This window comes from Polyodon spathula, chromosome 4 (genome assembly GCF_017654505.1).
Source record: "Polyodon spathula isolate WHYD16114869_AA chromosome 4, ASM1765450v1, whole genome shotgun sequence".
NCBI lineage: Eukaryota > Metazoa > Chordata > Actinopteri > Acipenseriformes > Polyodontidae > Polyodon > Polyodon spathula.
Window position 1 is genome coordinate 35,300,391 of NC_054537.1, and position 27,919 is coordinate 35,328,309.

At 40.7% G+C, this 27,919-nt stretch overlaps 1 protein-coding gene across 9 annotated transcripts in view; it reads right to left on the reverse strand.

Annotated features, from left to right (window-relative positions):
• Nucleotides 1–27,919, reverse strand: part of LOC121314473 (microtubule cross-linking factor 1-like) — a 78,487-nt gene that overhangs the window by 13,070 nt on the left and 37,498 nt on the right. For 8 of the 9 annotated variants that reach the window (XR_005950110.1, XR_005950108.1, XR_005950109.1 and 5 more), the window contains 7 exons: nucleotides 26,374–26,433; nucleotides 23,968–25,287; nucleotides 21,774–21,920; nucleotides 15,774–15,896; nucleotides 14,625–14,867; nucleotides 13,425–13,571; nucleotides 9,608–9,775 (listed from right to left, as the gene is read on the reverse strand). Coding sequence is in view for 6 of the 9 variants with exons in the window: in XM_041247784.1 (XP_041103718.1) it covers nucleotides 9,608–9,775; nucleotides 13,425–13,571; nucleotides 14,625–14,867; nucleotides 15,774–15,896; nucleotides 21,774–21,920; nucleotides 23,968–25,287; nucleotides 26,374–26,433 (2,208 nt within the window). In the remaining 3 variants the exon portion in view is untranslated. The remainder of the gene's footprint in view (nucleotides 1–9,607; nucleotides 9,776–13,424; nucleotides 13,572–14,624; nucleotides 14,868–15,773; nucleotides 15,897–21,773; nucleotides 21,921–23,967; nucleotides 25,288–26,373; nucleotides 26,434–27,919) is intronic. The other variant, XM_041247786.1, reaches the window with a different exon arrangement.

Here is a 27,919-nt window from a genome sequence, read left to right on the forward strand (position 1 = left end):
AATGCTTTCAAAAATAGACATGTTAACAGTTTATATTTATCAATTAACAAAATGCAAAGTGAGTGAACAGAAGAAAAATCTACATCAAATCAATATTTGGTGTGACCGCCCTTTGCCTTCAAAACAGCATCAATTCTTCTAGGTACACTTGCACACAGTTTTTGAAGGAACTCGGCAGGTAGGTTGGCCCAAACATCTTGGAGAACTAATGACAGTTCTGTGGATTTAAACAGCCTCAGTTGCTTCTCTCTCTTCATGTAATCCCAGACAGACTCGATGATGTTGAGATCAGGGCTCTGTGGGGGCCATACCATCACTTCCAGGACTCCTTGTTCTTCTTTACGCTGAAGATAGTTCTTAATGACTTTCGCCGTATGTTTGGGGTCGTTGTCATGCTGTCATTGGGGCCAATCAGATGCCTCCCTGATGGTATTGCATGATGGATAAGTATCTGCCTGTACTTTTCAGCATTGAGGAGACCATTAATTCTGACCAAACCCCCATCTCCATTTGCAGAAATGCAGCCCCAAACTTGCAAGGAACCTCCACCATGTTTCACTGTTGCCTGCAGACACTCATTTGTGTACTGCTCTCCAGCCCTTCGGCGAACAAACTGCCTTCTGCTACAGCCAAATATTTCAAATTTTGATTCATCAGTCCAGAGCACCTGCTGCCATTTTTCTGCACCCCAGTTCCTGTGCTTTCATGCATAGTTGAGTCACTTGGCCTTGTTTCCACGTCAGAGGTATGGCTTTTTGGCTGCAAGTCTTCCATGAAGGCCACTTCTGACCAGACTTCTCCGGACAGTAGATGGGTGTACCAGGGTCCCACTGTTTTCTGCCAATTCTGAGCTGATGGCATTGCTGGATATCTTCCGATTGCGAAGGGAAGTAAGCATGATGTATCTTTCATCTGCTGCAGTAAGTTTACTTGGCCGACCACTGCATCTTCGGTCCTCAACGTTGCCTGTTTCTTTGTGCTTCTTCAAAAGAGCTTGGACAGCACATCTGGAAACCCCTGTCTGCCTTGAAATTTCTGCCTGGGAGAGAACTTGCGGATGCAATATAACTACCTTGTGTCTTGTTGCTGTGCTCAGTCTTGCCATGGTGTATGACTTTTGACAGTAAACTGTCTTCAGCAACCTCACCATGTTAGCTGAGTTTGACTGTTCCTCACCCAGTTTTATTCCTCCTACACAGCTGTTTCTGTTTCAGTTAATGATTGTGTTTCAACCTACATATTGAATTGATGATCACTAGCACCTGTTTGGAATAATTGTTTAATCATACACCTGACTATATGCCTACAAAATCCCTGACTTTGTGCAAGTGTACCTAGAAGAATTGATGCTGTTTTGAAGGCAAAGGGTGGTCACACCAAATATGGATTTGATTTAGATTTTTCTTCTGTTCACTCACTTTGCATTTAGTTAATTGATAAATATAATCTATTAACATTTCTATTTTTTAAAGCATTCTTACTTTACAGCATTTTTTCACACCTGCCTAAAACTTTTGCACAGTACTGTATGTATGTATGTGTACATATATATATATGTATATATATATATATATATATACACACATACATATATACACTGTGCCTATAGAAAGTATACACTCCCTTGAACTTTTTTTTACATTTTGTTGCGTCAGTGCCTCAGAGTTTCATGCATTTAAATGAGGATTTTTTTCCCCACTTATCTACACACCATACTCCACACTGTTAAGGGGAAAAATGTTTTTTATTAAGAAAATATAAAACTGAAAGATCATAATTGGATAAGTCTCCACCCCCCTGAGTTTATACTTGGTGGAAGCACCTTTGGCAGCAATTACAGCTGTAAGTCTGTTGGGATAGGTCTCTACCAACTTTGCACACCTAGATTTGGCAATATTTGACCATTCTTCCTTAAAAAACTGGTCAAGCTCTGTCAAGTTCCTTGGGGAGCGTTGATGGACAGCAATCTTCAAGTCATGCCGCAAATTTTGGATTGGATTTAGGTCGGGGCTCTGACTGGGCCACTCAAGGACATTTACCTTTTTGTTCCTTAGCCAATCCAATGTACCTTTGGCTTACTTCTTGCCACCCTACCATATAGGCCAGGTCTGTGGAGTGCTTGGGATATTGTTGTCACATGCACACTTTGATCAGTCTTGACCATAAAAGCCTGTAACTCTTTCAAAGGTGCCATTGGCCTCTTGGTAGTCTCTCTGATCAGTCTCCTTCTTGCTCGGTCATCCAGTTTGGAGGGACGGCCTGATCTAGGCAGGGTCTTGGTGGTGCCATACACCTTCCACTTCTTAATAATCACTTAACCGTGCTCCATGGGATATTCAAGGCCTTTGATATTTTTTTTTATACCCATCCCCTGATCTGTGCCTTTCAACAACTTTGTCACAGAGTTCTTTTGAAACGCCTTGATGCTCATGGTCTTTGCTTTGAAATGCACTACCCAGCAGAGGGAACCTACAAGAAATGGTGAATTTATCCTGAAATCATGTGAATCACTACAATTTAACACAGGTGGAGACCACTTAACTTGGTGTGTGATTTTGAAGGCGATATATATATATATATATATATATATATATATATATATATATATATATAATACATATATTTATATATATATAGTATATGGCACACAATACGGCAACAATTGTATGTATATCTATATTGTGCACATATTTTGATAGATAATAATCAAAGTCTTCCAAAAAGACAGAAAAATATAATAACACAAATGCAATATAAAACATTTCTACATATAGACGTTAACAGATATTTACATAAGAAAAGCAATAACTTACTTTAACTTAGTGGTGCTTTGCTTCAAAATACCCATGGCGAAAAACAATATCTTGTTATACTGTTTTACTATTCCACCATCAGCCACCGCAAAACCGAAATATTTCTATACTTCACTACGCACAGACTTTCTAGCCAATCCGGAACTAACCGAATTTTCAGCTGCTCTGCGTATGAATGCTGACTCACGATACCTCTAAAAGTATTAAGTACGTTGCTATGCCACATTTTGCATTATTTTGGAGATGCGTTTGATGTTTTAAAAGCATCATTTATAATAGTGAACGTTCACATTTTAAAAATATATTAATAACAGTGTTCATAATGAACCACTGACGCATATCTCAAAATAATGCATAACGGATGGTCAATAGTGCTTAGTGCAGCCTGCAAATAGCTTTGTGTACCTAAACGCTAATCAATAGAGAATATATATATGCATGCCTAAACAATACAAATCGATGTTTTTTTAATTTCTAGATGAAATTTTAAATAATGAAATCCCATCTTATCACAAGGTGAGGCACCTGCGATGTTGACACGGCAACTTTCTTTGCAACAGCAGCCTGTAAAAACCACAGGAGACTCCGGCTCCTTCAAGAGTTCAACGTGGTTTACGCAGTTCACAGGGTGATCACGTACTACTGCACTGTGCTACGCGGAAATGGCTTGCTCTGAAAAGCGATCTCCGTTGATCATTTGAAAATACTGTATCCCAACTAAACAAAATGACGTCCCAAATAAACAACATAAATAGCATTGGGAAGAACCGGTATATTTCAGAACAGATGTCTACTTTATACAGTATGCATTGTTTTTGGAGTTATGTCCTTGATTTAATGAATCTTATGTGGTTCAATATTTTCGCTTACACTTAAGTTTACGGATCCACTGTTACACATTAAAGTGTAAATTCGTCTTTGTAAACCTATTACAAATGTCCATAAAAGCATATGCTTTCCATAGGAATAACTATCATTGCTTATTGATAGTAACTATAATATATATATATAATATATATAATATATATATATATATATATATATATATGTATATATATATATATATTGGTAAGTTTACCCTGTCTTAGTATGTTGGAACCTTAAGTATACATAACCTTAAGTATACTTTAATACATTAATAAATATATATATATATATATATATATATATATATATATATATATATATATATATAATATATTATATATATATATTATATATAATATAATATAACCCATTTCTTTCAGCAGTGACACCTCAATTAGTTTGTCTGTCATGCAACTGGAAGTCAAAGAAAATTGCAGAACATACCATTTATCTGTAATGTGAATACAGTAGTACTAGAATGAAATATACTAATTAATTAAAACAAATGTTGACAAGCGGTCTCTATAAATGTCTTACTACTGACACACAAAGCAGTACAGTACTTCCTCCTTGTTTAGACTAACCAAGACAATCAAATATACACCGTCCTAATGCGTGAAGGTGATTTATGAAAATATGGATCAGTCATTGAATTAGTTGGCTCAGTGTAAACATTGTGGACATTTCCATATTCTGTATTTCATTATGATTTACATTCCAGAAAATCTCATTCTCCATGACAATCTTCCTACATTTTTTCTGCACTTTCCTATGAGTACTTTGCGGGTTTCTAAAGTGTTTACAGAGAGGCGCACAACAGACTGAAATAAATAAACCTAACATGCGCTGCTAAGGCTTTTAACAACAGCCTGCGACTTCTGACCTAGTCCCTCCCATAGACTGTCACTTACAGATTTACTTCACTGTTAATGAAAAACAGTGACCCGCATAATACTAAAGATTCTGAAGGCATTATAAGCGAATGGAACAAAACAAAATGAAAAATGCTAAACAATGATAGCAACAATCGAACTACTGTCAGTGTCCAACCCTGGTTTCCATGACAACTCAATTAAATGTGTTCACCATACATGAATGATAGACAAACACCACACATAACTGCATGGCTCATTAAGCAGGGAAGGATGAGTAAACCACATTTTTATCTACAGTGCCAAACTGAATGACAGTCATCACTGCCGCTGGTAATTTATTCTAAAAAAGCAGTTCCATAAGAACATAAGAAAGAACATAAGAAAGTTTACAAACAAGAGGAGGCCATTCGGCCCATCTTGCTCGTTTGGTTGTTAGTAGCTTATTAATCCCAGAATCTCATCAAGCAGCTTCTTGAAGGATCCCAGGGTGTCAGCTTCAACAACATTACTGGGGAGTTGATTCCAGACCCTCACGATTCTCTGTGTAAAAAAGTGCCTCCTATTTTCTGTTCTGCATGCCCCTTTGTCTAATCTCCATTTGTGACCCCTGGTCCTTGTTTCTTTTTTCAGGTTGAAAAAGTCAAAAAAGATTCTTCCCTTACAACATTTTACCAAAGTAAAAACACAACAAATTGTAATACAGCATAGTGAAAAGCATGGTAACGCATAGATAAGCACTGTAATGAATAGTGAGGTACAGTGTGGTAAACCAGATTAATAAACATGGCAAACTGATTTTGATTTCCATTACATGAGAGTAGATGTTAAAACTTCATGCTGATTTGAACTCGGCTCTCGCCAAGATAAGCACCAACTAAGTCGTAGCTTTACAGTCAACTAATGTGATCCATTTAGTTTCTTTCCATCTGATGATGTAGATATCCTTCTGCTTGGTTTTGATGGCTGAAGTGTAATGCTGGCTCAAGAGACCAGCTTATTTTGCCTCCCCAGCGCATCAGCACACACAACGGCTGCGATGCTGGCTCCGGGGATCAACCACAGCACGGTCTCCCCAGCGCATCAGCATTACAATCGTCTGGATTGAGCTAAGTAAGGTACACCTCTGGGGTCTTCAAGTGGGCACCTTCCGTCCTCCATGTTTCGTCGACTAGCCTATAACACCTGAAGAGGGCTTGACAGTGATTCTGGCGTCCCTCTGTCCCCCACTCAGCTCAGCCCAGCTTACTTACCCGTACATCAATCAATCAGCATTGCTTTCTTTCTACTGTGCTTGAGATCCCCAGCCAGAATCTTTCAGTCTCAACCACAGCCAGTTGCTGCTTTTTTCTGCTGCTTCAGATAAGTTCGTCACTGAGCCCGACATCTCGACCTCGACAACCCACCTCCACTGGGTAAATCCGGACGCTCCACCCTCGCTGTTCTGCTTCAGCAAATAGTTGAGCATACCGAAGTTTCTTCCTCTCATATGCCTCATCCACAGCACCCATGGCACTGTTAAATTTACCAGATGAACAAGGTGTGCTGATCCAGACCATAAGACAATGTTTATTCAAAGGTTAGTGGTGGCAATCTCAGGTGAAAAATAAGCCATTGACCAACAACTGCCAGCATTTTCCAGTCTCTAGCAGCTTCCAGTTGTCCTGGGCAATGCTTGGTTTTAACAACTTTTCTTGGTGGTTGCTCTCCTGGACAGAGGAATATTGTCTTTTGTGTGTAATGCTTTGATGGAACTGGTGGCAACTTATTCGTCATGTTACACTTGTCTTCCAATGCTAAGGCCAAACATCGCAGCACCTGGTCATGATGCCAAGTAAACAGTCCTTGGCTAAGACCCACCTTACATCCTGTCAAAATGTGCCTTAATGTTGCACGTGATGAACACAAACGACATGAGGGATCCTCTCATACCCAGAGGTTTAGGTTCTGTGGTGATGGGAGACCATCACATGTTAACCTGATGAGGAAACTGATCCTGCTCTGTTCCATTGTCCATAGGTCTTGCCAGCTGATCTTGCGTTGTTCCACACTGTCCCATCTCATCCATTCTCCCTGCTTGGCCTGGGAAACGGCCTTTACACACCTCATCCTCTCCTCCTGCTTTTGCACCTTGTTGACTTCCTCCATTGAGCTGGGGTTGCCTTGTGCCATGTAGGAGGAGATGAATTGAGACCAAGACCCCCTCTTCCATGCTGAACTTGCCCCATGATATCACTGATTTTGACAGGCAGCCTTTGCATCTTCCACAGCTTTCTTTGCCAGTTTTCAACACAGGTGCTGCCTTCTTACGCATTTGTCAGTGAATCTACTCTTCTCGGTTAGAGCAGAGACTGGTAGCTGCAGTATTCCTTTACCATAAAGTCCCACTCTGCTGAGGCAGTGTGGAACTGCCAACCATTTCCTGACATATGAACTGAATAAAGCTTCCAGCTTCAACTGTTGTCAAAAGAAACCTTGTACAGAGTCAGTGGCCACAGCAGCCTTGACAGTAGACCAAACTGAAAGCCAAGTGCTCTCCTCCCACTACCCATATTGATGTCCATTGCCATGTTAAAAGCCAGTGGAGAAATGGTGCATCCTGCCATTATTCCAACTTCTAAGCATTGCCATGTAGTGTTGAATTTTGGAAGTTCAAAAACTAAATTGCAAATCTCCAAAGTAGGCTTTCATTAAATTTGTTATTGCCATCGGTACATTGAAAAAATCAAATGCTGCCCAAAGAAGTTCATGTGGCACTGAACCATATGCATTAGCCAAATCCAGGAATATCACATGGAGCTCCTTCCTCTCCTTCTTAGCTGAGTGAATTTGTTGCCAGATCACGCTGATGTGTTCTAATCATCCTGGAAAACCTGGAATGCCCGCTTTTCGTACTGAAGTGTCAATGAAGCAGTTCTTTAATAGGTAAGCTGACAATCTCTGAGTAATAATTCTGAAGAAAACCTTGCCTTCTACATTTAATAGGGAAATGGGGCGAAACTGACTTATTCTTGTAGAATCTTTCTTTTGGTATTAAGACTCCATCTGCTCTGCGCCATGATCTTGGTACAACCTGTTTTTCCCATGCTGCTTTCATAAATTTCCACAGGATTCGTAGAACTCCAGAAGCACTCTTGTACACTCTGTATGGAACTCCATTAGGCCCTGGAGATGATGATGCCCTTGCTTTTTTTCACAGCTTGCTCTACTTCTTTCCACTTATGCGCACAGTCCTCCATTTGGTATTCTAGTGGGATGTCTGAAGGAATTGACATAGCTCCTGCCTTTCGAATATGTATGTTTTTCCTCCAAATATCTCTCCAGCTCACCGGTAAAATTTCACCCCTGGTTATACTATACATTTACCATAGTCTTCTCTGGTTTGCCCTGTTTATTTATTTTAGGTCTGTAAAAATATGTGTGATACAAAGTGTTCAATTATACTGTAACTTATGTCTCTCTTTATACTAGGCCTAGTTTTAAACGTGTGTAAGCTTTTTTCTGCCTGTAAAAATGTTGTTTAATCAGATGTAGTTGATGTGTGATCAAAGATTTATTTACTGTATATAAAAAGGTTTTACACGTCAAAATGTTGTCAATCTTTAATCGCAATTAAAATGTTAAAGTTTTAGTAATATATTCTAATGACATACAATCATACAATATTATTGTAGTATTACAAGGTCTATTATTATGTTGACAGTTTACAAAGATGAAACATTAACATTCTAGCTGGGATAAAAAAAAAAAAAACATGATTGCTAAATTAGTAAACAATTTTTTTTTTTTTTTTTTTTTTTTTTTTTGAATAGGTACAGGAGTTTTGTCATGTAGCTTATGTATCTAGGTTGGAAAATAAAATTAGTTTAAATTACAACCAACTGTTAAACAACTTTAATTACTATTGTTGATCTTAATATAACATTTAAAAAAAAAATTGTGTATACCTAAAAGCATTTGATTACAGTAAATCTTTATTTCACGTCTCCAATGTTGATGAAGGCTGTAGCAGCTAAACACATCTAGTCTTCCTTTCTTATCATCACAAACAAATGTTGCATTTTTAAATGGTTTTATGCTGATTCATAACGTAGTGCTAATTTAAGTATTTGTCCTGCTGGCTAGCAAATCTGTTTTAAAAAAAGTCACCTGAAAGTGTGCGGTGACAATGATCATGTCATGATGAAAAATCAATAGAAGAAAAAGTGTACAGCAAGTACAACGCTGACATAATTCCACCACATTTCCCCTTGTTCAGCTTTGAGAAGCCTTTTAAAAAGCTATTTTTTCTGTAGTTCATGGTAATCGATATAGACAGAAACATAACAGAGAAACACACATAATATATCATTGTGGGATTTTTTTTAAAACAGGGATATATGTTCTAATCCAAGGCTATCAATAGTAGCATGGCCAGATCCTGTTGTAGGTGAATACACAGGGTCTAGAAAGTATGGGGATGATTTCAGAGAATACTATGGAGATTATAATGGCCAAGTCAAGTATATCATGTTGTTTTTATATTTATTATTATTATTTTTTTAATAGTAGTGCCTGTTACAAAAATGTGCCTCTGCGCATTGTTTGACTAAGACCTTTTTGTATAATTTTATATAGCAGTTTTTGTGTGTAAAACTCCCTCTCTACAGCAGTTAATGCACAATATAATATTTATTAATACTTATCGTTTAAGCTTTAAGAGTTATATTACAGTACATGACTGAATGATACATGCAGAAGAAACCAAGCTTTCAGTATTTTCAGCTTCTTTGTTTATGGTGAATTTGTTATATTGTAACAGTTATTTTTGTAAGCCTTATTTTGTTTTAAAAAATGATTTACTGATATCTATACATTTTAGAAGTATTTATTTATTGACACTCAAATTTGCCACATTTTTATTTAATGTTTACACCCGACTGCGTATATCAGTACCTGCACTTTTTTGTAGGGAATTTCACCCGAGTATAACAATGGGAAAAGCACGGTAAAACTGCATGTGCAAAAATACCATGATAAAGTTTTATTAGGGTTGCCAAAGAGCGTTTGCAGTACCTGCTCAATGTGGCACTTCATTTCTGCCCACTCCACCTCAAAGGCAGCCTTCTCATTGGCGTAGGTCTGCTGCAGCTCACAGCGCCGCTGCTCCTCGTCCCACAGTTCAGAGCGGAACTCCTCCAGCAGGGTTCTCAGAGCCTGCAGCACCTTGCGGTTCTCACCTTCCTGCAGGGGACACACAGGGCTCAACATTGAACTCTCAGAGACCAAATACAAACACCACTCTCTGGTTTGTATATTCAAGTGCTGGCTTCAACTCATACCATATACTGAAGTGATTTAACTACTGGGTGCACTGAGTCGAAAAGCAGGGGTAAAAATAGTCGAATAGGTCAACTGGTCACTGCTTTAAAAAAAAAAAAAAGGATATATAATGCATTTGATAATGCCTGGTGCTCTGTTTGTGAACATATTGTTTCAGAACACTCTGCTGTTTTGTGTTTATTTTAAAACTGCTTGACTTTTTTTAATGTAATATTTATTTTACTACTTTGCAACTGCACTTCCATTCATCTGAAACTGCACACTTCAGTTACTTCACAGTCACATGATGTGCAACTAGTCGAATACCAGTTTCTAAGGTCGACTCTCACTTTGCTATTCGACTAGTTGATCAGTTGATTATCTGGTGCTGCCCACTGTGCAGTACTAGGAGATAAGAGTCTTCCCTGTGACTAAAATCTGAGATGTCTGAAATCTTGTACTGTGCTTGTGGTTGAGGTACTAGCGAGGTACACTTGATGCATCCTCTAGTTATCTGTTAAGTGCATTGGGCTTTACTTTAAGATGGTGAATTCAAATTTATTGCATGCTGAGCATTGCTGTGATTGGTGACCTTTTGTGACAAATGGAATAGGATTTACAAGCAGGCATTCCACAAGTCATATTATTATATTTATCATATGCATGTATTTTTGTTGTTCTTTTGGTCTTTACAGCACTATGTAAAAAAAGAAATGGGAGTTTGTGTGAGTTTTCGTGGGTTTGTCATATCAGATCAAATGATTTGTAAACATGAAGTAAAATGTACATGTAAAAAAAATTTAAAATAATGCAGCACTGAAACGGTTAATGTTCAGAGAACACTGCTTGCAATGATTCCTGCAATTGCAGGTCAGCACTCGGATGGTAATGAAATAACACTGGTAAAAATATATATTTTTTAATTCAAGAATTAACTTAGCAGACTACTTTATGTTGTAAATAAGGTGCACGTCACATTTCAGTAACAATGCTAATGTTAATTCAGGATTTTTTATGTATTTATTTTTGCAAGTACCAGAATGAAACCAGTGAAATGGCACAGTGGTTAGGATAAGGTCTCTGGATTATGAGGCGTGGTGGTGGTGGGGGGGAGGCAGTCAAGCCTAGATGTTGTTATTGGCTTGATGCATGTTTACAGTAAATCCTGCAAGTAGGTACAGACGCCCTGGAAACAATGAGATCTCATAAACCTGTCCTTCTGTATATTGATCCTTTTGGTGGTGTGGTGTCACACAGAATGCTATTATATGCAGAATGATATACAACAAGGATAGTGATTATTAGCTTTGTGCAGAGGAAGCTTTTTTACATGGAAATAAAGAGTATAGTACATAGCCTGTAGAGATCTAATGGGCTAATAGCAGTCTGTTTCTCTAATTGAGACGGAACTTCTCAGAATGCTAATGACAGGGGTTCTACTTAAAGGACAGTATACCAGCTTAACTCCTGTAAGAAGGTAACGTTCTTCAGATGTTCCTCCCTCGTTCTTATGACTGTTATATCATTAGCTCCCATGTATTTATTTAATCATTGATTTATAACTGCAATGTTAGGTTGACTGGTGTCTAAGACAATTTTTACATTTAGTACTTCTGGTTAGTTGTCCCATATATACTTGTGTTAAGCTGCCTACTGCTTGAGACCAGTTTTGTATATTTAACTTAAACTGAACCCAATTAAAAAACCCAGACAAGCACATATTCTTAAATTTAGGGTGAAAAAAACAGCTCCACTAAAGCCCTGGTAAGTGTCCTTGTCCTGCTCTTCACCAGTAACACTGAACACTCAGTCTCGGTGGCTTTGATATCTTTGAACTGAAAGTGCTTTCTGCGGTAGAGCTATAACTGTAGCGTATGGAGTGTGTCACACAGGTTTCACAGCAGGACGTCAGAGTGCTCGAAGCAAGCAGAGCATCAATATAAGAATGCCACTCAGTCTAGATTTCTTTCTTAGATGGAGGTGTCTGTGTATTTTGTTTTTACGCTTAGTTTTGTAAAATTATTCAGTACATATTTTGCCAATTTCGTTAAGCCCTTGGAACCTGAACATTTATTTTTCTTTTTTTTTTTTTTCCCTCCAGTGGGCCCTGTTCACAAAGCTTGAACTCTTGAGTCATTGAAAACGTAACCAACAGCCAAAAACTGTTTTGTGGCTATCAATGTTTTTAAAAACCTATCTTTAAATAATGTTTAGCCTGCAGCTTTGTAGACAGGCTCACCTCAGATTAGAATAAACACCAATTGAGAAAAAGATGAAAACTATGTAGCCTCTTCATTTCATAGGTATGTTTGGGGAGTGTTAAATCTCAACCCAAATACAGTAAACTAAAATGTAAGTCTAATGGACCAATTTAATTTTAATTTAGCTGTGGGGAAATGTTGAGGGACATTATAGTTAACAATTAACATAGGAACTGGGATATATTTTGCTACAAACAGTCTACCACCTTGCATTGAGATGGCTCCACATACCCACAAAACTGGATACTTCCAACACACACACACACACAAAGCAGACTGAAAAGTGCCATGAATTAAAATAACAGAGTTCTGCAGCTGGGGGACTTGTCTGAGTCTGCCTCTGTATCTGTGTCAGTGTCAGGGGAGACACGTGTCTCTCCTTAAAAGCCTGGGACCATGACCTTTTTTGTTGATTTCGCCTCTGCAAACAATAAGCGTGCATGTCTGCACTTAAAGACATTTATTTTATTCTGAGTGATACCCGATTGCCAGTGTTAGTCTTCTAGGGGACCCTATCACATAAGAAAATAAAAGGATCTACCTGTAAAAAGTTTTACAGATAAAGAAATGTGATGATATTACTATCCACTTGGTGACATTTAACACAGAAAATATGTCCAGTTATTGGAATAAGCACTTAGGATACTGAAGGCAGTGAAACAGATTAAGAAAATACATTAGTTATAGTATCCTCCGTGGACGAGTGTAAAACATTTGAATTTTACCAGTACCGTGAAACACCTATGTACAGCATGAAATAATTAATTGCCTAAACAATAATTCTAAATTAACTGAAAATTGCATTTTTAGGTGCGAGATGCAAATTTTCATGATCCATTGGGGGCGGTGTCAAACTTTCTAGGGGGTTGTGGTGAGAGTTCTAATGATACAGTAATTATAGCAAATGTTAACATGAGTGTCAAGTTTATAGAAATTTAAAGAAAAAAGAAAATTAATAGAATAATTAATTTTACAAAATGTACAAGTTACGTGTGTATTTTTGTTGCTGTTTTGTTTACATTTTCGACCACAGGAATTAAGGTATGGGTGTTCCATGCATTTGACGACATCTGTTCACAAAATAACACGGGAGGGGGGGCTCAAAAAATAAATAAAAATATTGCTAAGGTGGGGCATGATTCAAAAAAAGGTTGAGAACCCAAGGTCTAACACGATTTCCTGAGCTGAATTTGTGCCATCTAGACTTTTACTTTTTGTGCCCTTTTTTCCTGTTGTTTCCCCAGTTCTTCTCAGGTACTGATGGTTCAGGAAGAAAGGTTTGGAAATACCCACGAAGTGCAGTTTAGTACCTGCTTCTGATATTGAACTAGCTCTGGGGTTTGCAGAGGAGGTCCCCGAACACCGCTCTCCGCAGAGGCCTGCTCTTCCTGGTTAGGTTCACTCGCTGTCTGGTGCATCAGGAGGTTCAGCTCCGGCATGCTGTCAATCTTCTCATACTGACAAAAGCAATAGCAAGCAGTGTTTGTAAGTGACATGTTGATGTGATTTACAGATTAAAACCATGAGCCACAAATAAAACTCACCAGTTATAGATACTAGGGCAAAAGGCCCAGCAGCTACTCCCTAGTAACCCTCCTGTAGACATAGCAACTTGAAATAAATAACCACCCAAAGGCTTCCTTGTAGTTTCAATCCTAGATAATAGCCCAAGAAATATATCTTGTAGATCTAACACTAGCTTTTTTAAAAAAATTATTATTAAAACTGAATTTGATGGAAACTATACCATCCAGATAAAGTAAATAAATAGTTAAATTGGGTGCTTTTTGTTTTTGGTGTTAAGTAGCAGGAAAGTACTGTTTAAAAACAGGATTTAAATAGTTGGACAAAGGAATAGGTGATTATTCTCAAATTCTCACAGCTCTAATCGATCGGCACAGAAAAGCAATAGGCAAGTGTGGTACTGTGAAATCCCTGCTGGCGCACGGGTGTATGTGTTGGCGTGGGGAGTATTGGGTGGCAGGGAGGGGGTTAAATTCCTCCCTGCAAAAACGCGTGAGGATGTGGCTGGAGCTGTCAATTGAATAAATGATTCATTAAGGCACAGGTGTATAAATAGGGTGGTCAATGGTGTTAGTAGAGGTAGTGTGACAGTGAAGTAATGGCGGTCCGGGTTTTTTGTTTTGCGTTATGTGTTAAATGCAAATAAATGAGTGCGAAAGCTTAAAACTACAGTGTTTCTGGTCTCTGAGGCTCCTTGCCGACATGTACCCCTTCACAAAGTTGGATAAAAGGAATAGCTGAACACTTTCCACATACACAGTGGGCTTCTCAAACTCTCACAGCTCTTTAATCTATCGGCACATTTTTTCCAGAAAGGAAAAACGCACAAAGTTGCCAGAAAAAAAAAAAAAAAAAAAGCTCAGACATTTATTTTTGGGACTTTGCATCTAACAAGTCTATTTGTTATTGTTATATTGTTATTTGTTGGGTGCAATGACAAAGAATTGGGAATGCCTTCGATACGCCCTCCTGGATTGAGATCTAACCTCCATGAGGTCATCCTCCTCATCATCGTCCATCTTCTTTCCCTGTCTCCAGTGCTTGAGCAGCCACTTGAGCTTGACGGAGAAGAGGAAGGTGTTCTGGCGGAAGAGCCGCACCTCCTGCTGGAGCAGCTCCTTCTCCTGGCTCCAGGATTTCCCCTCCAGCTTGTTCTGCAGTCTAAGGCTCTGCACCTCCAAGTCCTTCCGCAGCAAGCTCTTCCGGCACTCCTCCTCCAGCTGAGAAGACTAGGACAAGAGATTACGGTTAGGTTTACCATGAAGATGCAGGTAACACGCAAGGATAGTTTTTTTTTTTTTTTTCCCCTGAAAAACAAAAAAACCTGAACCTCGTTTATAACAAACTTGAAAAGTGCCGGACCAGTGGCTGTCATTTTATAGTGATTAACACAATACAATACAATACAATAGGGACTTAAAAGTGCCTTCTGTGAAAAAGCTGTACACATAATAATAATACAAAAACCTAAAATTCCTTTTCAAACAAATCGTTTTTTTAATCATGTTTTAAAAATGGTGTACTTCCATACATTTTTTTAAGATTTTAGAATACATTTACAGTGCTAGGTTTTGGCTTGCAACAGGAGTAATTAAAGCATATTACCTGTATTATTAGCGTTTTCCAATTTTTTCAGAATTTTGTCTGCAAGATCCACCTGTAGTGCAACACTGATTTGTTCTGTGCTAAAATTGTGGCAATTCTGCCAATTCCATTAAAGTTGAATTCTAAACTGCATGCTCTAATTATTGTTCAGTTCAGTTGTTCAGTAGAGCTTCAGCTACCCCTGGTCCCTCAGCTGATGCACCTGCCAGCATAAATCCTTTACTGTAGCTGGAGTAACACTTGCATGAACAGAGACTTCTTAAAACCAGATGTGTCTTGTAAACGATTCATAGTTCTTAACTTCAAGGCAAAAGAAATTACTTTAAAGAATACTGTATTCAAATACTAAATAAAGAAATTTGATGGTAGTTTTTACAACTCAGCTGATTTCATGACGCAATGGATAATTTATATTTAGAATTCTGACTTAAGCCTCACTTTTAAATGTAGGATGCAATGAAATGCAACAACAAACAGTTGTTTTCCAGAGTTGCCTTTCTGTCAGTCTCCACCGTGTCACTGTACAGTACCTGCATGATCCGGGTGTTGAAGGTGTCCTGCTCCTCCTGCCGCAGTCTCCTCTCCTGTTCCAGTCGAGTCTCAATCTCCTTGACCGAAGTGCTTGCCTCTGATAAAACATGGGCATCCCTGAGCTACCCGCCAAGGTAAGGAAACAACGTTAGCCTTAGAACAGATGGTCACTAAACTACCACTAACTTCCTGTTAACCTCACCATCTCTGACCTTTGTTTCCATACAGGAAAGCAGTTATAATACAGTTATAATACATAAAACCCTGAGATGAACTTATACATACTGTACACCTGTACCTTGCAGAGTCTACGAATTGTAGTGTATCCTATTGTGGTCAGAAGGCCTTTTTGGTAACCTATGTGGTTAACGTTTCCTGAAAACATTAGGTTACTTACCCTAGCCCTGGTTCCCTGAAAGAGAACACGACCAACAACATACTTATGGGGTATGCCTGCCTATTGGTAGGTACTACTGAGCTCTTTATATCAGAGCAGCCAATAGGCCCCTTCCTAAGGCGACGTCCTTGGTCCCGCCCACCGAGTGATCAAAACAGTCAACCCACGGAAGCCATTCCTCTTTTTGCATCGAACCTATGAGGGCGACCGATGTGACCTTGCAAGAGGTTTATTGGTCGTCTTCTCTTTCAGGGAACCAGGGTTATGGTAAGTAACCTAACGTTCCCTTTCAATTCGAAGACAACCAACACATCATTTATGGTAAAGTATAACAGAGCAGTCACGAGGGAGACAGAATGGCAGCATACGAGAGAAGCATCAGAACCGCTTAACCCAAGGTAAGCGGTTTGAGCGTGCAACCTCAAGGACCCTCGTGCCTAATGAAGCCAAGGAAGGATCTATAACATTAAGATGATAGAACCTAGATAAAGTATGCGATAGCCCAGCTAGCTGTGGTACAGATATTGGACAGTGAACGGACTGGTAGAATGTGCAGCTACCCTCCCAGGTTGGGGCAAGCTGGCACTAGCATACGCAGTTGACACTGTGTCCACAATCCAGTGCGCAGTCGCTGCTTCGAGAGGGGCTGTCCTAGGGTCTGTATACCATGACAGACAAAGATATCCCCTATCTACATAACACGAAATGCCCACACTGGGCACAGGAAGTAATATCTCCTATTCTCCTCTGAAGAAAAAGGAGGTGGATGGAAATACTCCAGTTCCACAGACTGGTTCATGTGGCAGGCTGTGATCACCTTAGGGAGGAAAGCAGGGTTTGTACGTAGTGACACCATGCTGCCATTTTCCCAAATCTGCATGCAGGAGCTTTGTACCAACAGCGCCTTTAGCTCACTGACCCAATTTGCAGAAGTGATAGCCAAGAGGAAGGCTGTCTTCATACACAGATACTTAAACTCTATAGAGTGCATGGGCTCAAACGGGGCCTTCGTGAGAGCCTCCAGTATAATATCAAGGCTCCATTCGGGGAGAACGACCCTCCTTGGAGGGCGTAAATCAGCGAACACCCTTGAGAAAGCTGGTTGCCAAGAAATGTGCACCCGGAGATACTGAATCAATGGGAAGCCACCGGCTCTGGGAGCTGTGCTTCTCTGAGGATGCCGTCCTTGTAGGCCGTTAGTATGCCCGTTGTGTTAGCTAAGCTGGTTACCTGTGCCTCCGCTGCATATGTCCTCCTCAAGTGTGTCTCCGCAACCCTGCACTGCTGGTTCAGGCACACAGGGTCATTGGGCAAACCCTCCACCAGCAGGGCCTTGACTAAGACCGCAATGGTGGAGTTAACCATGTTCTCTGCACACTCTGCCTCTCAGCTTGCTTCAGCAAATTTGGCGGAGGCTGGACAATCCCAAGAGGAGCGTACCTCCTCCATGAAACCAGAAAAAGATGGGAAGGGTTGCTAGCGGGGAGCTACAGCCTGCGTCCGGAACACAGACCGGTGTGGCTTGGCCACTGCTGTCCAGGGGACCTGCAAGAAGGTTGCAGCATGTCCCATCAGCGCCGATGTAGAGTTCGAAAGCGGGGGCAACATCAGAGCTAGGCTTTGTCTCTGCAGAGTATGCAGGCTCCTCTCCTTCCTCCATCTCAGTGGGGAAGGAGTCCTCACCCCAGGCCGCTATTGATAGCGCATTCTCCTCTGTCATCTATGATGACGCTTCCTGTTCACCCCGATCCCCCCTGGGGTTAGGGTTAGGGTGCTGGGGTGGTCGACAGCGGAGCTGGGGCTGCGGCTGGGGCTGCAGGTGCCTGCTGCTTTGTCAGGAGCTGCAGGACCCGGGCCACCTGCGTCTTGAGGTCTATTATGTCCCTCGCCTGCTTAGATCGCTTAACCACGTCTCACTTGAGGAGATGGGGAGCAGCTACGCAAGGGCGACCCCCGAGGCTGGGAGCAGGGGATGCCCTGCGCGGGGCTCTGGGATAACCAGAGGAGTGGGAACCTGGGGCTCCAAGGGCCACTGAAAGCTCGGCCACAGGAGACGGGGCCTCCGTCCCCATGGACCTAACCAGTCTATTGAGAAGAACCCGGGGCTGAAAAGCTACACAGATGTCGCAAAAGGTCTCATCCCCAAGGCCAGTGTGGCGTGCTGAAGACCCAAGCACCGTGCACACAAAGTATGCCCATCCTCATGTTTTCCCTCTAGGACGTGCAAGCATGGAACCAGGACATGCTTGCCATCAATGTGACGCTTATGACGCTTAGTGCAGCGAACACCGTGCTCACTGAGTGCACCAGGCACCGTGCCCATATAGTGTATGGTTACCGTGAGCACCAAGTACCGTGCGCACCGATCACCGCGTGCACTGGGTGTACCGAGCACGAGGACACTACACGCACCAAGGTACTAAACACGTGTGCACCGAGCACCATGTGTACCGGTGTACCAAGCACCGAGGGCGCTATGCAAGGCACCGAGGTACCGAATCAGGGGGTGCAGCTAAAGCAGCATGCCTGCCCCGACCACGTGCAGTCACACACCTGGTCAGCACGCAGCATAAGCCAGGGAGACACACAGGCTAACGCCATGGCTGGTGAGTTGAAAAAGAACAGGGGGGAGAACACACTTTTTTTTTTTCCTTTTTTTGGAGGCCTGACACACCGAGGTAGGTCGGCGAGGCAGGTAGAAACGTTGCCCCTGTGGAGGAAACAAACACGGCTGTTTCTTTTTCTTTTTTTTTCCCCAAACTGCAGTGCAGCTAATTCACAGCACAACGCAGGCCAAGTGAGGTTGTGCGATCGAGTCACACACAAGTGGACACGTAACAACAACAGTAGAATATTACTTATTTGTAAAAAAAATTAACACTTTTGCCCAGCTGCACGTAAGCAGCCGATGGAATCGTTCAACAGCGGGATTACAGCACCGCGTAGCCGTGGCTGAGGAAATGCGTTCTCCCCAAGAGTGTAGGTTGAAAAGACACACAGACAGTAAGAAGCAAGCCTGCAACACAAACGAGGCAGGCTACAGAAGAACAGAGACAAACAAGATACTTTATTTTTTAGAGCCGCTGATTCCACGAAAGCGGCAAGCCAGCATTCAGCACAAATGCAGGGGAACTTCAGTCCACCCGGAAATGTTTGTATAACCCTTTGCGGTCCTACGTCGGACCAGGTCCAACATTACAATTTTCCCTTTCCAGTCCAATGACGACAGCTCTCTAGTTGTTTTTTTTTACGGAAGACGCCGAGAAAACCTTTCAATGGCCGAGACCGATAGGAGCCGAGAGAAGCTAACAAAAAAGGGGCGGATCTGAGCAATACACATAGCCACTGCACCAGATATAACACAGACATAAACAAAGGAGATAGCTGCTTCCGCATCCAGCGCTCAAAGAATATCACAGACATTTGCAGAGCTTTTCAGATGTTATAGTAATAAAATAGTGCCTTGGATTGCATTATTGAGGAGTTTGGCGAAAAAATAAACAAGTGCTCAGGAGATGATTTATCAGTATGCACAACTATGAAGAGGTATGTGATAAATACAGCAAACAAGGGGTGGAACTTGGCTGGAGATGCAGTACTGAGTGTCCTGTTGATACACAGTGCCTTTTACTGTGAAAAAAAAAAAAAAAAAAAAAAAAACTTTTTAAAGAGCTTGTGTAAAATAAACAGCGCGTGTGAAAATAAATTGGACCTGACACACCTCAGTTGTCAACACAGAAGGTCTTACCTTACCGTCGGAATGGCTTCCATGGGTTAACTGTTTTGATCCCTCAGTAGGCGGGACCAGGGACGTCACCCCAGGAAGGGGCCTATCAGCAGCTCTGATATAAAGAGCTCAGTAGATACCTACCAATAGGCAGGCATATCCCACAAGTATGCTGTTAGTCATCTTCGAATTGAAAGGGAACTCCTTTTAATTATTTTTGTTTAGGACTTATTTTTCTACCCAATTTGAATTTTGTCTCCCATTTACTGGTCAGCGGAACAGAAGATCAATTGGAGACCTACACTCCTGCTGTCAAGCCAATCGCCTCTTTTCATCCGCTGAACCTAAACAATGACGAGGCAAACCAGGCCCATCCAATTTATTTTCTAACCTCTCTCATCCTTCGCCAAGATGGGCAATTTGCCATTACTCGAACCAGGACTCTTTTTTAATCTCCTTGCACTTCAAACTGCGACGCTTTTACACGATTATACACTTCAAACTGCGACCACTGGTGACATACGAATAGCCACGGGATCCATTTTTTTTTTTTTTTTTTTTTTTTTTTTTTCATTTTTGAAAGCCAGATTTCCTTTAAGCCATTAATAAAGTATCTGTTACACTTACACAGTGCTCCCTTTTTAAATTAAAACAAATCAGGTAATGATATTTGACCCCTCAACCAGTCACTTGAAATATCAACTAAATTGAATTACACCCCTTATGTTTGATATCCAGTGATTTAAGAAAATAGCTTTTTGACATCAGTGTCATTTTTCATTTGGCTCAAGTGGGTGGGTGCTTTGGTTTTTCATTGCATTATCCCTTTTTAAATGTCTAGACAGTATTTATTTGTTGCTGTTGTTAGCGTAGTTTATTACTATTTCACGATTTCATGATGCGTTATATTGTCCTTTCATTCCACCTCAGCTGAGGAGTGCAACAAATGCCACCTCAGAGTGGGGGTCTACTGTGCCTACACCATTGCCTTATAAACAGAATACTAATATCCAAAATGTTTGGTCTTGCATATTCTATGAGAAAAAGCGATATGCAATGAAGAATTTGGCTTCAGGATAATTGCATTCTGCCTTTCCTTTCAATTATGATTAAAAGGGAAGGCAGAATGCATTGTATTTATGCATGATGACAACACAATTGGAGGTTTAGATCCCACCTTTATGGGTTATTCCTTAAAGGGATGTGCCAAGAGAACACCTGCAATAGTAGCAAATAACAGATATTGTAAAAAAATGTTTAACAAAAAACTGAAATAAGAAGCCGTGGCCAAGAAAGCTGTGAGGGAGGAACTGAAAAAAATATAGGAATGAAACTGAGCAGTACTCAATGCCCTTACATGGACAGTCATTTTTGTGGATAACAATACTGAAGGTCCCAGTGAGAATTCATTAGAATCATTAATAATGATAATATAAAATACCATACTAACTGGTATTTAAACTGGCTCAATTTCATTCTAAAAAGGGATAATGCAACATCCTTAACCAAACATGCAAGTGCATTAAACTGGGCCAAACACTAACAGCAAAATATAGTACTTAAATCACAGTTGCAATGCAGCTATATTGATGTGAAACTGCAATCATTGTGTACTTATAGTGATCTTAAATCCCAGACACATTATTTTGTGCTCTACTGTCCTATGCAAGGACATTGTTGTACTAGCCAGCCCTAAAACCCTATTCCTTTTCCACTAATGTTGGCTCCTGCCTCATTTGGTATTTTTGTCTATTTCAGATCTCTTGTATTATTTGTTTGGGTTGCAACTACAAACCATTTATCATGTACTTGTCTGAGACACAGTGAAGACAAATGCCTAATTTTTATAAAATGAAAGACTGATTAATCACTGACCTCTATACTTAAATATTGTGGTCTGTAGCACTTATTGTCTCCATCGGCTCGTTGGCTTTGGTCTGTGCCCAAGCGAATGCTTTGGGTTTCTGGTTCCTCTCCATGCTCCTGGCCTAGCTGCCACTCTGTTTGATCCCTCAGTTTCGACTGTGGGGAGGGGGGGGGGATTTCATGGCCAGTTGGTAAACAAAAACAAAGGACAGGGAGGGAATAAAGAAAACAAAAATGGGTAAAGTAGACGACTAAAAAAACTACAACACAAAGAAAAGCGTGAAGAGAAAAAACAATTTAAACACAGTGACGTAAGAGAGTGACGAGAAGAGAACCAAAATGAGGATGAGCAAAATTATGGGCTGAAACATCTGGAAAGAAAAAAAGAGAAAAAGAGAAGAAAAAAGAATGCAAACACTGGTTATGAGGCGCATGCAATGAGGGATGCATGAGTCAAAACCAAGAGCTGACGCATAAGCCGTGAAGAGTTGCAGGACTGCCGTCCTCCTGTCGTGCCATGCAAATAAAGCCGTGCTGTGGCGGTTCATTTCATTCAATTCTTATTCCATAAAAAGAAAATTATATTCTGTGGACATGCAACATCCTGATGATTCTTAACAGTCATAGAGACTTTTCCTGATCTAGCCAGAATGCCTTACTATCCGCCAAATCCCTGCAACATGTCAAAACCTCTCTAAGCATTACTTCCTAGAATGTCATTCTTCAGGGCCACTTTTTAAAGTGTTTGACAGAATTTAGAAAGTGTGTGCATGTACTACAAATCACAAAGTTACAAATCAACAAAAACATATCCGAATACACAGAGGAAGAAAGATAGAAGGCAAAATAGTATAGCCCTCTTCTATGCTGTACACTATATAACAAGAGTGTTCAGCTCAGTATTATGCTGGGGAATCTCTGCCACTTTACATCAACCTGCTTCACACCTCCTCAATGATATTAAATACATGAATGACTCTCCAGTTCTGCTGAATTTCACTGCCACACTGCATGAATAAAATGGCAACCAATTTGGCACTGGGAAATCTTCACTTTAGATGTGATTTTCAATTAGGCCTTAAAGCAGTCAAGAGGAAAAACCATAAACAAGCATTTTTACATGTATGTCACAGAAGGACAAAAAATGAAATAAAAGCAGCAGCTGCAGAGAAAAAATAATTCATTGAAGCTCAGTCTGTGTGCCAGCAGTCCACAGGGTGGCCACTTCACTTGAAGGTTTGAGTAGGCCTCATCGGGTCGACACGAACGGTACAGAGACACAGTTCAAACTGACTTCAACTGAAGGCCCTTAAGAGGCAAATCAACCTATGCTGGAATAATACAAGATGTGTTAATATCGTACAAGACCCAAACTGATGACAAAACTGACACTTAAGCAACAGTCATGTTTGAAGGCACTAAAGCTCAATACCCCAGCGTACCCGATTCAGCAGTTCAAAAAAAAAAAAAAAATTACACTAATTGATTTATACTAATTTATGATAGTGGTCCACCTGTATTACATTTTCCAAAACTATAATATTCTACACCAATAAATACTACAAAATAACCCTAATTCATCTTTCTGAGATTAATTTTCTTTCCATAAACCTTTAGCTATTATACCTAATACAAACAATGACAATTTCTAACTTTTAGAATTTGAATTTTGACAAAAATGTAATATTTATGATTTTTATCTGAAGACATTTAATGTATATTTCTTTAAATATTAAATTTCACTGGGTAATTTCAAGGAATATTTCAAATGTAAATGTCAAACTGGACTTTCCAAGGTTGTAAGTATAGTCAATAAGTCTCCAAGTGTTATTGATTTTATTTTACTGAGTTCAAAATGTGTCTGCTGCCTAGTAGTCATTTGCCAGGCTACTGTGTATTAACAGATCAGAGTCTGGGAAAGCCAGTTATATCCAGTACAAACTCTCTGTATAAATGCTGGGAAGGTTAAATGATACCATCATAGTTTATCATTGCATTTTTTAATGTATAAAGAAAATAACCATAACTTATCCAATAAAGTTGAAAGGTTGTTTATAAAACAGCTTATAAAAGAGCTAAAAGAGCTGCCATCTGAAGCATTATCCAAAAAAAAAAAATTCTAAATTTGAACAAATAAAAAAGCAGCATGTTTCTTGGTTTTAATGTAGCTTTATTTTAAAAGCACCCAGAGGCCTGTGCTTACCTGAAAGTCAGTGATGAGGTCTCTGCCTAGGGTTCCTATGGGAGAGTCCCGTGACAATGATGTGATGCTGGACAGGAAGCTAGCAGATTCAGTGAGGTTAGGCATGGGGGAGAGGCCGTCCACCTGTTCCCTGAGACCCTCCCCAAGGTGGTCTACCTTCTCCATGAACGTATGCAGCTCCGTCCTGAACGCCTTCATGCGGGTGTTGAGGGCGTCTAGCAGCTGGGGCTGTGCTTTCCCCTCCGCCACACCCCCGTCCCCTCTAAACTCCTGCTCAGGAGAGCCTCCACTGGTCACCAGCAGCTTGCTGTCATAGATTAGGCTGTCAGTGTCAGTGATGAGCCGCTCAACAGTTTTCCCCAGCCGCTCCACCTCACTCTTCACATTGGCCAAGCTGAAGTCGTTCACCTCAGATGGCTTTCCACTAACGAAGCCGGAAGTCTTCTCACAGAGATCATCAGAATCACTCTCCCCACCAATGGGTCCTTCCCTCTTGGGGTGTAGCGGCATCTGATGACCCCCCTCATCATCCTCACTCTCTTTTTTTCCGGCATCACTCTCAGCATCGCTATCCCTGGGGTTGGCTGCACGTATCCCCAGGTGGGACTCTAAGTCGTATCTCTGTACGTTAGAGATCAGGACCCGGTTCTCGTACTGCAGCTTCATTACCTTACCGCTCAGCTCGCTGATTTGCAGTCGGGCAGCTTTCAGTTCATCCTGCAATCCTCCCCCACTATCACTGCTGGCACTGCTGGGCTTTAAAACCCCATCTTCCTCTGCCCAGCTTGCTTCCTCGCCCGGCCCAAACTTGAATCGGTTCAGCTCGCTGGTCAGCAGCTTGTTGTGGTCCTCAATCTCAGAGATTGAGCGTCTAAGCAATTCAGCCTCTTCTTCCACGAACTGCAGGTGGCGTCTCAGCTCTGCAGCCGATTCCAAGGAATCTCCATAGGGGGAGGTGGGAATGCTGGAAACGTGCTCCCTGCCCAGGCAATCCCTCTCATACTGGAAACGGATGTCCTCGTTCTCATCCTTCAGACCCCTGTTCTCCACCTCCAGCTCGACAATCTTCCTCCCCAGGATGTTGGCCTCCTCCTCCACCAGCTTGAGTCTCAGCTTGAGCTCGGCTTCGCGGGTGCTGGGCAGCCCCCCACACTCTCCAGTCAGCAGGGGGCTTTCCACATCACCGTACACTGACTTGTACTTCTGCAACTCCTGCTCCAGCTCGTCCTTCTCCCGACCCAGCTTGGCCATCTTCTTGCGCATCAGGGCTGACTCCTCTTTGGCAAACTGGAGCTGACACTTGATGTCGGCACTGTCCTCCTGCAGTGAAAAAATAAATAAAATAGAACAGAAAATGTGACACTGCAAGTATCCATAAAGTCTGAAGCCACAAACCTATGTCTAGGACAAGTCCTGTTTAGTGGAGGTTTATGTCTGTGGTTCACAAAACAGCATGGTGAACGTGTTTACAGTACTAAAGCCGCCTCCTTTACAGGTGTAAAATTGTTATGAATGTTATTATTAATAATAATTAAGAAATGCATATACCATAAACAAACACTTATCAGATTGTTAGACTGAATCACGTATGTTCTTTACTTTTGTGAGCCACTGCAAGTCACAGTGTGATACTGACTGAAAGTCACTCAGTTATATCATGTTTTGTATGCGAGTCTCTATAAGGAACTACTTTCACCAAAACAGGGTGGTTTATGTATTTACAAAAACTGTATCACTGAAGCATCGAAGCAGTTTTTAATAAATAACACTGGTACTGAACTTAAGGAAAAAAATAAAAGAATACAGCTGTTTCCCCAAACATTAAGACTCAATGTGCTGTCTTTATGCAGCTATAACTTTAAAAGTAACAGGACCTCAGTCAGCAACAGTTTATGGTCAGCAGCAGTTTTAGCATGAAGGGTTCAATTAACCCTGCAAATATGAAGGCAGTGCCTCAAATAGTATAAGACTTACAAGGCTTTGACACTGTGGTGGTGGCAGCTTTGCAGAAACACCTGACATAGAGAATCACAGAATACACCTGTGTACCGATATAGATCGCAAGCTTAACTAACCTGGCAGCCTTATCAAGGAGCCAGGAGACTCAGGGTTGTCATTCCAACTTAGCCAGTAAGTAACAATGTGGCCTTAAGTAGGTCTACTAACCTTTAATTTGGTTGAAGCAGTCTAGTGAAAATAAATTAGTATTTTCTTGTGTAAGCAAAACTCAGATGTAGCTTACAGTACCTGGAGTTTACAGAAGTGTTCTTTTTTTCTAGAGACTGTTTACTTCTTATATTTTCTGATAAGTACGTCCTTGAGTTAAAGTCTACTGCAGTATCAGCAAACTAAAGGATTGCGTTGTAGAATAGGGTTGAATGGAACCAAATTAAACGTTAGACCCACCTGAGATGAAGACTTCTTTTCCTTATACATTTCTCGACTGCCTCTTCTCTTCAGGGAACTCTGTATAAATAGAAAACATAACATGTCACTTACATTCCAGAGGTTTACTTTCATTAACAGAAACCCCAGACCTCTTTGCAGAGAAAATATACTGAGAAATTAATCCAAAAGCACTCTCAAATAACGCTAGACAATGCAAGTGCATAGTAGCCCAGCCTGTAATATCTGGCTTGGGATTTATTTACAAACTCATGTGTTTACATTTACCTGTTTACTTTTATATCTACATAAGTGGCAGCTTGTCATAAGAAGCTACAGAGGCTAAGCCTATGTGTAATTTTGTAAAAATAAAAAAAGCTTCAAAATGGAGCCTCAAAATGGGTGGGATTCTGGGTGTGTATTCCACCTGCAATCACCATCTGTCTGTCAAGTTTTACTGTATTTGTATTGCCTATATGATCCAAGTTTGTGGCTAGCCTCTACCACTGATAATGAGACTTAATCGTGGTGTGTCTATTGCCAGTCAGGGTATGGATCATGTGTGGCTAGTCCATTTCAAGATCCATATGCAGTACGATGTAGCTGTATATTTTTTCAGTGAAGGATGGCTGCCACCATTTTTCTCGCTTTCAACTGAGGAAAAAATAATAAAAAACAAAGGTCATCCAAAGCCTAAATTGGACCGTCTTCAACAAACAAAATCGCCTTTTTAATTGCTCATGGTACGAAAAAACTAAACGGTTGACTGTGAGTATTCAACAACAAAAGCTGTTCCGATAGCCTTGTTTGCTTTTTCAAACCATCTCTTCATCTTCCCTGTGGATTTCTGTGGGCTACAGTGATTTGAAAAATCTTCCACGGGCTGTAAAAAGACACGGAACAGCACCCGGTCACATATCCGCAGAGGTAAAACTTCATCTTCTTGGGAAAGTCAGAACTGACATTGTGTTAGATGAAGTAGTGCATATAGAAATTGCTAAACACAACACTCTTGTTAAGAGGCACAGGGAGATGTAAAAGTGACTAATAGATGCCGTTACCTATTTAGCAAGACAGGAGCTGCCATTTCGAGGGCATTTCAAACCCTCATCAATGCTAACGTCTTTATCTAGCACATATACATCAGAAATCTTGCGTCACAGATTTTCAATCATGTCATATACAGTATCCCTTCCCCAGTTTCCGGCACGGGTGTATAGCGCTGTTATATATACACAGGTCGTTTTGATCAGTACCAAACCTGACAAGACTTCCTTAAAACCTGTAACACCAACAAAGAAATAAATCTCGAAGAAACAGGCATCCATTTTTCACTCTTGGCTGTGTATATACAGATGACCTGTCTGTCAAGCACATTTCTTGAGGACTGCCGCCATCTGCCAGTAAAAAATTAAAAAATAGAACACCATACACTTTTACAATATAGTTTTCTCATTTTTTTGATGCACTTTAAAAAGACGCGTTAAACGTTGCAGATGAACACAAGCGCCTGCATGCTATTCTCATGGGAGTGACAAATTTGCACTTGCATGCGCTCCACATGGTT